At 44.2% G+C, this 12,523-nt stretch overlaps 1 protein-coding gene across 2 annotated transcripts in view; it reads right to left on the bottom strand.

Moving 5' to 3' along the window:
- Nucleotides 1–2,274: 2,274 nt before the first annotated feature.
- Nucleotides 2,275–12,523, bottom strand: part of LOC124144767 (suppressor APC domain-containing protein 2-like) — a 37,105-nt gene continuing 26,856 nt past the window's right edge. The window contains exons 3-7 of one of the 2 annotated variants that reach the window (XM_046514310.2): nucleotides 7,502–7,680; nucleotides 5,715–5,858; nucleotides 4,839–4,940; nucleotides 4,012–4,116; nucleotides 2,275–2,731 (exon numbers count right to left, since the gene is read on the bottom strand). In XM_046514310.2, coding sequence (XP_046370266.1) covers nucleotides 2,609–2,731; nucleotides 4,012–4,116; nucleotides 4,839–4,940; nucleotides 5,715–5,858; nucleotides 7,502–7,680 — 653 coding nt within the window. In that variant the 3' untranslated portion in view covers nucleotides 2,275–2,608. The remainder of the gene's footprint in view (nucleotides 2,732–4,011; nucleotides 4,117–4,838; nucleotides 4,941–5,714; nucleotides 5,859–7,501; nucleotides 7,681–12,523) is intronic. The other variant, XM_046514311.2, reaches the window with a different exon arrangement.

Raw genomic sequence — 12,523 nt, 5'->3', positions numbered from 1 at the left:
GGGGATGGTGACATCATGGCCGACCATGGATCAGTTACAGTGTCACAGCTGGGGGATGGCGACATCATGGCCGACCATGGATCAGTGACAGTGTCACAGCTGGGGGATGGTGACATCATGGCCTACCATGGATCAGTGACAGTGTCACAGCTAGGGAATGGTGACATCATGGCCGACCATGGATCAGTGACAGTGTCACAGCTGGGGGATGGCGACATCATGGCCGACCATGGATCAGTGACAGTGTCACAGCTGGGGGATGGTGACATCATGGCCTACCATGGATCAGTGACAGTGTCACAGCTAGGGGATGGTGACATCATGGCCGACCATGGATCAGTTACAGTGTCACAGCTGGGGGATGGCGACATCATGGCCGACCATGGATCAGTGACAGTGTCACAGCTGGGGGATGGTGACATCATGGCCTACCATGGATCAGTGACAGTGTCACAGCTAGGGGATGGTGACATCATGGCCGACCATGGATCAGTGACAGTGTCACAGCTAGGGGATGGTGACATCATGGCCGACCATGGATCAGTTACAGTGTCACAGCTGGGGGATGGCGACATCATGGCCGACCATGGATCAGTGACAGTGTCACAGCTGGGGGATGGTGACATCATGGCCTACCATGGATCAGTGACAGTGTCACAGCTAGGGGATGGTGACATCATGGCCGACCATGGATCAGTGACAGTGTCACAGCTAGGGGATGGTGACATCATGGCCGACCATGGATCAGTGACAGTGTCACAGCTAGGGGATGGTGACATCATGGCCGACCACGGATCAGTTACAGTGTCACAGCTAGGGGATGGTGACATCATGGCCGACCATGGATCAGTTACAGTGTCACAGCTGGGGGATGGCGACATCATGGCCTACCATGGATCAGTGACAGTGTCACAGCTGGGGGATGGCGACATCATGGCCTACCATGGATCAGTGACAGTGTCACAGCTGGGGGATGGTGACATCATGGCCGACCATGGATCAGTGACAGTGTCACAGCTGGGGGATGGTGACATCATGGCCAACCATGGATCAGTTACACTGACAGCTGGTGGATGGCAACGTCATGGCCGACCATGGATCAGTTACAGTGTCACAGCTGGGGGATGGTGAACAGATAAAGACTTGCCTCAAACATGTTACTGATCACTTATAAACAGATCAAGATCAGCCATACTGATGGACCAGAACCAGATCCATGCACCAGAACCAGATTGGAATTCTCTCTTGTTTGACCTGCATATTCCTGATACATGAAACATCACCACTCACAGTTAAGAGCTTACTCATGGGTAGATAGCTTACTCACAAGTAGAGAACACACAGATATGCAATATTGTTCTGTACTATTACAACAGCATACTGCTTGGCAGCCATGGAAGTCAACTGCGTCCTACTTATATAATCTAATGTCAGAAGCCACAGCATCTCTAGTCAAGGGTCTGGCTTGTCTTGTAACGCACAGACAAGAAGCAATACATGAACCCAGGTCAAGTCTGGGCAGGCATGGCCTTCATTCAGTTTGTTTCTTTAGTTGGTCATCAATGAACACAAGAACACAGATTTCAATGTTCCTTAAAGTAAGTCTTATGTAGGACACCACTTTGAATGGTGCGAACTTACGCCCCTCTCGAGGCATCCGGCTTACCGGATTTCTATTGGCATCCAATATCAGAAATCTTGAGTCATATTAGTGTACAAGGACATTAGACTTTCATACATGCTCATAAACTAATTGCTAAATATTTGATAAATTTGTCTCTCTTTGCAAGAAAAAAAGAAGGTGAAAATGAAATATTGGCATCCGTGTACCAGATAAACATTTCCAGCGTACTGCACTGTTTCATCTGGGATACCACTTAACAGGGCTCGGCATCCGGCGTGCCGAAAGGGGTCGGCACCCCCACTTTGGTTCTCATCCAACCGACTGCTACATGTCTCATGATTTAATGTTAGTTGTTTAATATTCCGATAACAGTCTTGTGTTAGTAGTCGCTGAGAAGCCTTCTGTGTATACACACTTCGTAAGTTCAGTGGTTGCACGTAGTTCACATACCGTATTCGATGTAATAAACGCCCAGGGCGCTCTCAAAATTAGAAATAGGGGGCTTTTACTAGAATATTATTTTGGTGAAAAAAACTGAGTTGAAAGATAAATATCGTTATTTATGCTTACATATTTATGTATGACAGATATATTTTTCCATAATTGAAGTACCCCTAATTAAGGGTGCATATAACACATGAGTGCTTATTATACGCGAATAAATAAGTCTTGCGAACATTGATCAATCGGAAGGGGTGCTAATTGGGATTGTTCACTAGCCAATATCTTAGCAAATGTCACCGTGGGCGCTTATTACATCGAATACGGTACCTGCATTTTGTTAATCATAATTAACCAAACTAGAGTAACATGTGATTGTCTTTCCTATTAAATAGGATCTGCGTACAGTTTTAGTACTTGTGATGCATGTTTTGTTTCAATCCTGCATATAATATGCATGATCACCACCCTTGTAGTATTGTTTAAAAGTAAGGGTTGTAACAGTTCCTTGAATGTCACAAGCAGCTGACTTTTGTGTGTTGTCTACATGAACGTAGTGTCGTCGTAGTTGGTCTTGTGCTTGGAGCGGGATTCAAACAGCTCCCTGATGAGGGTGGACTTCTCCTGCTCCAGCTGCGTTATCTTGTCACTCTTCTGGCTCACCTCCTGCAACATGATGGGAGGCAGTCAGTATATTTATAACGCACCAGATTCCTTCCAACAAGTGAATGCTCCTGGCGCTGCACTAATATTACCCTGGTCAATGGATCAGTGTGCATTCGATTTTCATTCTCATCTCCCTGGGGAGTATACAACCCAACCTACATGTGAGTCACTACTAGGTTAACAGTCAGACTACCATCTCATCCTACCGGGTACCCACTCACTACTGGGTGGACAGAGGCATATTTCGAATAAAGTCACTTGCCTAGGTTGACACCACATGTGCTACATGTGCTTTAGTGTACAGGACCAAAGGCCTAGAAACTCAGGAGTCAAGCTGCCGAAGAGATCACCCATCCAACTACTCTCCACAACCAACATGCTTCACTTCTCCTGATTGGTAACCCATGTGCTGCTCACAGGACCATGTGCCGCAGTGGGGACCTGTATGTCTAGAGTACCGCAGTGGGTGCTGCAGGGTACTGGGGACCTGTATGTCTAGAGTGCCGCAGTGGGTGCTGCAGTGGGGACCTGTATGTCTAGAGTGCCGCAGTGGGTGCTGCAGTGGGGACCTGTATGTCTGGAGTGCCGCAGTGGGTGCTGCAGTGGGGACCTGTATGTCTAGAGTGCCGCAGTGGGTGCTGCAGGGCAATGGGGACCTGTATGTCTAGAGTTGCGCAGTGGGTGCTGCAGTGGGGACCTGTATGTCTAGAGTGCCGCAGTGGGTGCTGCAGGGCAATGGGGACCTGTATGTCTAGAGTGCCGCAGTGGGTGCTGCAGTGGGGACCTGTATGTCTAGAGTGCCACAGTGGGTGCTGCAGTGGGGACCTGTATGTCTAGAGTGCCGCAGTGGGTGCTGCAGGGCAATGGGGACCTGTATGTCTAGAGTGCCGCAGTGGGTGCTGCAGTGGGGACCTGTATGTCTAGAGTGCCACAGTGGGTGCTGCAGTGGGGACCTGTATGTCTAGAGTGCCGCAGTGGGTGCTGCAGTGGGGACCTGTATGTCTAGAGTGCCGCAGTGGGTGCTGCAGTGGGGACCTGTATGTCTAGAGTGCCACAGTGGGTGCTGCAGGGTACTGGGGACCTGTATGTCTAGAGTGCCGCAGTGGGTGCAGCAGGGTACTGGGGACCTGTATGTCTAGAATCCCTACTGGGGATTGGGTAATAAGGACCTATATGTCGAGACAGAGTAAAATCAGATGGCAATGAAAAAAACATGATTTGTAGGATGTCTTCCGAATGACAAGAACATGGTGATAAACAAGGACACAGGTGACAGTCACCTTGGTGAGTTGTCTGTTCTGGTCTTTGAGCATCTTCACCGAGCTGTTGTTCATGCGCAGGTTGGCCGTCGGACCCATGGCCAGGTTCATGTGAAGCGGGAAGCCCTGAAACATAAACACCAATTTCAGGGCAACACAAACACCACACACTTCAGGGCAACACAAACACCACACACGTCAGGGCAACACAGACACCACATACTTCAGGGCAACACAGACACCACACACTTCAGGGCAACACAGAAACCACACATTTCAGGGCAACACAGAAACCACACACTTCAGGGCAACACAAACACCACACACTTCAGGGCAACACAAACACCACACACTTCAGGGCAACACAGACACCACACACTTCAGGGCAACACAGACACCACACACCACAGGGCAACACAAACACCACACACTTCAGGGCAACACAGACACCACACACTTCAGGGCAACACAGACACCACACACTTCAGGGCAACACAAACACCACACACTTCAGGGCAACACAGACACCACACACTTCAGGGCAACACAGACACCATAAACTTCAGCGCAACACAAACACCACACACTTCAGGGCAACACAAACACCACACACTTCAGGGCAACACAAACACCACACACTTCAGGGCAACACAGACACCACTCATTTCAGGGCAACACAACACCACACATTTCACAATCAGAAGAATAACTAAAAGTGCTAAAAGAAATGGCACTTAACCACCAGATGACCATAATTCATTTCACTGGTTTTGGCAAAATGTACAAGATGGAGGCCAATGGACCATTGTTTGTGTGGACATATGCATGCTGGGAGTGTGAGATGGTACCTTCTCCGAGCTGTCCGTGAGAGTCCGGAGCTGTTGGTTCACCTCCACGATCCTGGCCTTCTGGAAGTTCATCCGCTCCTGGTGGGCCTCCAGAGAGTGTTCCTGGACAGCACAGCATCAGCGAGTGAGACAAAGTAAACATGGCACAGGAACTACATGTTGTAACAGTTGATGTGAGTGAGTAAGTCAGTGAGTATGATTTTACACCGCTTCTAGCAACATTCCAGCAATATCACAAGAAATAGGCTTCATTCATTGTATCCATGTGGAGTATTGAACCCAGGTCTTCCGCATGATGAGCGAACACTTTAACCACTGGGCTACCCTACTGTTGCATGTTGAGCATGTTGAAGTTAATTAAATATGAAACATGAACAAACTGACATTAGCAGCATTTTTGTTGTTGTTGGAACTAAAGGGTACACCAATCCAAAACACAAGTAAATAAATTGGCGGAGTAAACTTTTCCTTTCTTAATTTAGCATGTTATGCCTTTAATAAACGTATTTCCAAATGTATCAATTACTACAAATTTATCATGATAGACCTATGGTATATGGTTTTGATCAATCATCTCTGTACACAACAAATTGTCAAGACAGACCAGGGTATGTTGAGCCTGATGTTATGCCCACTGCATGGGGACAAAACCGTCACACCTCAAACTTTCCCTTGTACATCAAATGGAGAATGAAAACAACCAATAATTTCATCATAAGCTTTGTAACACAAAAATTTCTAGGTAGAATTTGAATTTAAAAGTTCGAATTAAAATTTAAGATAAAAAGATAAAAAAACAAGTCAAGGAAGCATATCGGCTCCATCTTCAGCTCAGACTTGATCAGATGCTTTTGCCTTGGAGGATCTATCACTCACATTGAACGCGGCCTTGCCGAGGTACTTCTGCTTGTCTTGAATGGCGGAGATCTGTTTGCGGTACCACTCCCGAGCTGTGTCCACTGCCTCCAGTCCCTGCAGGAGCATGTCCCGCTCCTCCTCGAACTGCTTCATCCTCTTGATCTGAACCCACACAAACACTCACATGTAAGCCACACAAACACTCACATGTAACCCACACAAACACTCACATGTAAGCCACACAAACACTCACATGTAAGCCACACAAACACTCACATGTAACCCACACAAACACTCACATGTAACCCTGACAACTAGAGCGGCATGTCCCGCTCCTCTTCGAACTGCTTCATCCTCTTGATCTGAACCCACACAAACACTCACACATACCGTATTCGATGTAATAAGCGCCCAGGGCGCTCTCAAAATTAGAAATAGGGGGCTTTTATTTGAATATTATTTTGGTGAAAAGAAAACAGAGTTGGAAGATCGTAAATTTCGTGGTTTATGCTGACAGCCTGAAATGTTTACAGACGACAGATATATTTTTTGAGAATTTAATTGCCCATAGTTAAGGGTGCATATAACACACGAGTGCGTATTATACACGAATAAAAAAGGCCTGTGTACATTGATCAATCGGAAGGGGGTGCTGATTGGGATTGTTCACTAGCTAATATAGCAGCAAATATCGCCGTGGGCGCTTATTAGAGCGGGGCGCTTATTACGTCGAATACGGTAACCCACACAACTAGAGCATCATGTCCACATGTTACTAGCTGCCTCTAACATGAGTGAGTGCATGTTGTTTTAAACCTCAGTCAGCAATATTCCAGCCATATCACAACACCCTGTACCTAGTCCAGGCCTGGCAGACCATTGGTCAACTGCATGAGTGAGTGAGTGAGTGCATGTTGTTTTAAACCTCAGTCAGCAATATTCCAGCCATATCGCAACACCCTGTACCTAGTCCAGGCCTGGCAGACCATTGGTCGACTGCATGAGTGAGTGAGTGAGTGAGTGCATGTTGTTTTAAACCCCAGTTAGCAATATTCCAGCCATATCACAACACCCTGTATATAACCTAGTCCAGGCCTGGCAGACCATTGGTCGACTGCATGAGTGAGTGAAAGTTGTTTTACAACTCAGTCAGCAATATTCCAGCTATATCGGAACACCCTGTACATAACCTAGTCCAGGCCTGGCAGACCATTGGTCGACAGCATGAGTGAGTGAGTGAGTGAGTGCACGTTGTTTTACACCTTAGTAATATTCATGCCATATCACAGCACCCATGCATATAACCTAGTCCAGGCCCAGCAGACCAGCTGTCATCAGCATGAGCAACAATCCATGCTGTCATGGCACATGACACACAAATATCCACATAACACATTGCACCAACAAGACCATCATTAGTCAGACATGAGTATTTAGGACCTATTCTGTCCTGGAGTGAGTGAGTGAGTGAGTGAGTTGAGTTTAATGCTGCTTTAACAGTATTCCAGATATATCACGGCGTGTCAGCTTAATGTGGGAGGAAAGCCCGAAGTGATGCAGGTCTCAGACGTTTACCACTTCGGTGAAACCCATGAGCACGGGTATGGTGCTGTCAAACCTAGAAACATAATCGGGGCGAACCAGGATTCGAACCCACAATCATAGGTTTCTGGTGTGTCCAAGGGACGCAACCCTGCACAGCGAATTGCGGCGCCTCCGCGACTGGGCCACTCGTGCCCCCTTCTGTCCTGGAACACACCAATGATTATTATTGCAGAAAGATTAATTTAATGAATACCACTTACAGCATTGTAGTCGAGCCCACTGGAGAGTGTGTGTCGTCGAGCCGAGTTCTGCCTGCGCACTGGCTTCTGTGGAGCCTCGGCTGTATTAGATGGAAGGGCGGAGCTTGACTGGACAGAGGGGTGGACGGAGGATTTGCCGGATTCTTCGGCATTTTTTCGTTGAAACTGTTCAATGTTGGCTGAAAGTAGAAAGCATGTGAGTACAAAAGTGAAATACAGACAGACATAGAGCGGTGAGATGACATGGGGTTTAACGTCGCGTTCAAGAATATTTCACTCAGTCACAGTATACCGATTCCGAGCCAACCAGTCCTTGTTTTAGCCTCCCTGGCACTCTGCATTTAGAGTGCCAGGGAGGCTAACAAGTATGATCTTTTAACATCTTTTGGTAAGACGTGGTAGGGGATTGAACCACCAACTTTCCGCTCTCTGGGCACTCTACCACCAGACCACTGTGGCCACATACAAAGAGAGTTTTCCTGGTGTTCGTGTGCTTCTGTAAAAAAACATGGCTGAAAATAATTTGGCACTATACAATAAATGAGGCGGTTTACTCAAGCATTGTATTCCTTCACAGTTCCAAGAGATTCTTTAATCAACGAAAATATGTCATAAACTTCAATAATTTTAGCAATGACATATAAAAAAAGAGAGATTTAGTCTTCGGTCTTTCCATATCACAAGTATCACATATATGGCAGGATAATTCTATTTTTATTCCCAACACAAGATATTCAGAAACAGAATTATTAGCCTCGCTCCCAGGCTGTATTGAAAGATAAGTCCATGGATGTGCAGTAATTCTATCCTCTTAATAGGCAAGTCTAGATAAGTGGACAGTTCTAAGGATACCAGTCTCTTATAGGGACAACTTATTCTTATTATGTATATAATCTAGAAATTATGGTTTAAACTAATAATTATTGCCTTAGTCTACAGAATTCTCTCTCCTACAAGCTTTGAATGAGGATTAACAATCATGTTGCCTCACTTTACACTGTGACATGAAAAGAAGTTAGTACTTCAGCCACATTTTGTCTTTTTATGCATTTGACTGGGAGAAAAAGAAAGACCATCAACGTAATTTAAAATTAAAATTTATTTGACCTCTCACTCTGTAGGGCCTTTAATGAATATAAGACACCAAATTCAAACTCCTTTAAGATCATGACCAGTGATGAGAAACAAGAGAATGTGCTATACTGCTCAAAAGAAGTTAAGGACACTCAATTCTTTCATATGACTGTGGTTAATCTGTCACATATGGTAATATGAAAGAATCACATGATCCTTAACTTATTTTGAGTAGTATATGAAGCCCTATCAGACTTAAAGTAAACTGAAACTCGTCTCTGGGTAAGTTAAACCAAACATAAGACAGGCATTAACAAATGTACAAGAATCACTCCAATGGCAACCCCCAGTCTCAACTAACTTAGGTTCTGCAGTAAGCACTTGCTGGGGCCAGTTCTCATGAGGTGCCTAACGCTTGTAATAGCTGATTAAACAAGCAGAAAGTGTATGTGTTTAAACAGACAATCTCTCCAGCTACAAGTATCGTCCTCTAAAACTACCTCCCCGCCAAAGAGCGGAAACATGATTTGCTCGTTTGAACATCTGCAACACAGATGAGATTCACGCTTAAATGCTCCTCTATTGTGCCTGGGGCCTCCATCACTGATCGGCTGCATGCTCTGCCCATGAGATTCAAAGGATGTGACAAAAACGAGGGAATCTATCTGGTTAATAAAATCATGACACAACGCTTGATAGTGAAGGGTATGGGCATGACACCAGTTTTTGGCTTGATGTCCACATCTTGTGTTTGAAATTAAGCATGAACGTCAAGGGGTTCTTTTCTTACCCTTATGTTAAAAATCAAAGGTTTAGGGGTGCCTCGATTAAAATACCTCAGCAAATAACAAGAACCTATGGACCTCCTTGTTTTCAAACATTGAACTAATTGCAGCCCCGGTGACGTTTCTGCAAAAATACTTATGATACAATAATAATTTATGTATTGTGATATGTACCACAGCACATTGCATGTGTTCTTCCATCTGTAATTTGTTATGAACCTGCATTAAAATAACTCAAACGTCTTGGAAGTTTTTGACTACCTCAGGGTCGGCCATTTTGTTGGATGTGGCTATGGTCACATCGCAGATGTAACAGACACATTATATACAGGAGGCTGGTTGCAAATAGTTTCACTTTTTCAATCACGGGGAATCAGTTCCTAATTTCATAATTTCATCATTTCAGTCACTTACGAAAACTTTGCCAACAAGATTAAAATATGTATGAATTTGACAAACAGAATATACAGGTATTTTCCAAATGTATTGTGATATGTAGTTATTAGTTTTTCAAATTGTGGTATACCAGTATATCTAATTCCGCACACTGTGGACCTTTATGAAGAACAAGATCTATGTCATTTAAGAAACGAGGAAAGCCTGTAGAAAGTAAGATAAAGTGTTCCTACGTGTGAAGGAGAATTATCATGATCATAGTGTTTCACCGTGTTTCTAGTGAATGTTTGCATGTCTTTCAGTAATAGCTGATGTACAGTTTGGTACTAAAGAGCTATATAGCATTATGCTTCCTTATCTTCTGGGATGTTTTAATCAAGTCTGTTCAGGCCAACTACGTTTATCACATGTGTTTGGTTGGTTGGCTTGTTTGTTTGTTGTTTAACGTCGCACTCAGCAATATTCCAGCTATATAATGTCAGTCTGTAAATAATCAAGTCTGGACCAGACAATCCAGTGATTAACATCACGTGAGCATTATCTACTCAACTGGGATACGATGACATGCATCAACCAAGTCAGCGAGCCTGACCACCCGATCCTGTAAGCTGCTTCTTACAACAAGCATGGGTTGCTGAAGACCAGTTTTAAGCCAGATCTTCAGAGGGTTGTCATATTTGTTACAGTGAGAGAAACAATTTTCAGATACAGTTAAAAGATTTAAAAAACAAAGCAAAATAACAAGAATAACTGCAATTTCACTAATACAATGCTGAGTTTTGTTTCATTAACAAGGAAAATCCAGTCCATAGCTAGCATAAGGCTTCACTGGTACTTTATATTTCATTTGTTGTTGGTAAAGTGGTCATGCTGGTACCCCCATTTTCATGACTGTGACGCCCTCAAACATGACTGTGACCCCCTCAAACATGACTGTGACCCCCTCCAAACATGACTGTGACCCCTCCAAACATTACTGAGATTCCCCAAACATGACTGAGATCCCCAAACATGACTGTGATGCCCTCAAACATGACTGTGACCCCTCCAAACATGACCGTGACCCCTCCTCCAAACATGACTGTGACCCCTCCAAACATGATTGAGATCCCCCAAACATGACTAATTCCCCCCCTACGAAAAAAAACAACAAAAAAAACAAACAAAAAATACAAAAAAACATGACTATGACTGACAGTGACCCCTCCAAACATAATGGTGACCGCCCAAACATGACTGTTGTGACCCCCTTAAACATGACTGTGACCCCCCAAACATGACTGTGACCCCCCAGGTGCATCCCTGTGTATCTAAACAACTCTGCAACTTCAGCCTTCATATAACTCTCAACACCAATCATTAAAAGTCAATTAAGTTAACTTAGAAACATCAGCACTCGTGCAAAGCATATAATCAAACTGTGATCAGTTGAAAGTCTTTCAACAGCCAGCTTAACGTCTAAGCTCCCCTAGGACCAGCATGTATATGCAATGTCCAGTTCAAGACTGACCGCCACCTGTCTTATCAAACAGGTCTTACTTCGCACAGTCTGGCATTGTGTCCCTTGTCCGAGCCCTCAAACAATACTGTATTTGTCCAACATGACTAGCAACAAATCCCACATGTCCAGTGGCCGAAATCCCCCCACCCAAAACACTTGGCCCCTGTTGTGTACACGGGAATCAGTTGAAGTTAGTGCTGCCTATAGATTAGGTGCAGGTTGAAAGGGTTCTGTTGATTCTAAGGACTGAATACACGGGTAGACAAATGGTTATCGTGTTTTCAAACTTAACTGTTGAAACAATTTATCAAAATTTAAAGCCTGATCCTGGGGTCAATGGTCGGTCCTGTCAAACTGATCTGTGCGACGGGGCTTCAATTAGACCGTGGATGACCAGCATACAACATCTACAATATGCCCTTGTATCACCGGACTAGTAAACTTGATAATGAATGTTGGACACTATCTCTTGTTTTCTTGAAGTAATTGCTTTGCCATCTTCCCTTGGCATGGGAGTTAACTGACTGTAAAAGTCCAGTTTCCACCTTTGCCGAACAAGGCGGGAATTCTCCAACTTTTTGTATTTTTCCCTACCTCACTTAACATTTTAAGGAAATCAAAAAAATATATTTGAAATTAGAACTTAACTTAACTTAGCTTTATATTTTTTACCTACAAACCTGGATTTAAGGGCCAAAAATCCAAAAATTGGCCTCTTGACTTTACATATAAAATATGAAGCCATCTCCCACAGGTTTTCAAAAGGTGCACAATTCCACGTACCAGATGTTTGTCTAATGTTTAAAACCATGGTTGCCGTTGGAAAATATTTGTATTGAAGGACCTGAATGGGGAACCGATATAGAAACATTTGTTGCTAACATGCAGAGCATCAAGAACCAATTTCAAAACTAAATTGTAAAGAAACATGTGAAATCAAGGAACCAATATTTCTCCCGGAAACGCTGCAGGTGTTGACTGTTTCAGTTAAAAAGGTGGTTGGTGAAATTGGGTTTAATATCGTGTTAAAGATGATTGCACGAACTAGTCTCGACTTAAGGCAGTTTTATGGCACATGGATACTCTACTCAACACATTATACTGACTCCGAGCTGACCAGTCCTTATTTAGGGGATCGAACTACCGACCTTGCAAGTCCGGGCAAACGCTCTATCTTCTGGACCACAGAGGCAGTCTTAAGTTAAAAAACCTAACATACTGTATTATTATGTTTTAATTGTGGTTGAATGTTTAATCAATGTCTTG

This window comes from Haliotis rufescens, unplaced genomic scaffold (assembly GCF_023055435.1).
Source record: "Haliotis rufescens isolate VD_foot unplaced genomic scaffold, xgHalRufe1.0.p SCAF_8, whole genome shotgun sequence".
Lineage (NCBI taxonomy): Eukaryota > Metazoa > Mollusca > Gastropoda > Lepetellida > Haliotidae > Haliotis > Haliotis rufescens.
This window is presented reverse-complemented; position numbering and strand designations above follow the sequence as displayed.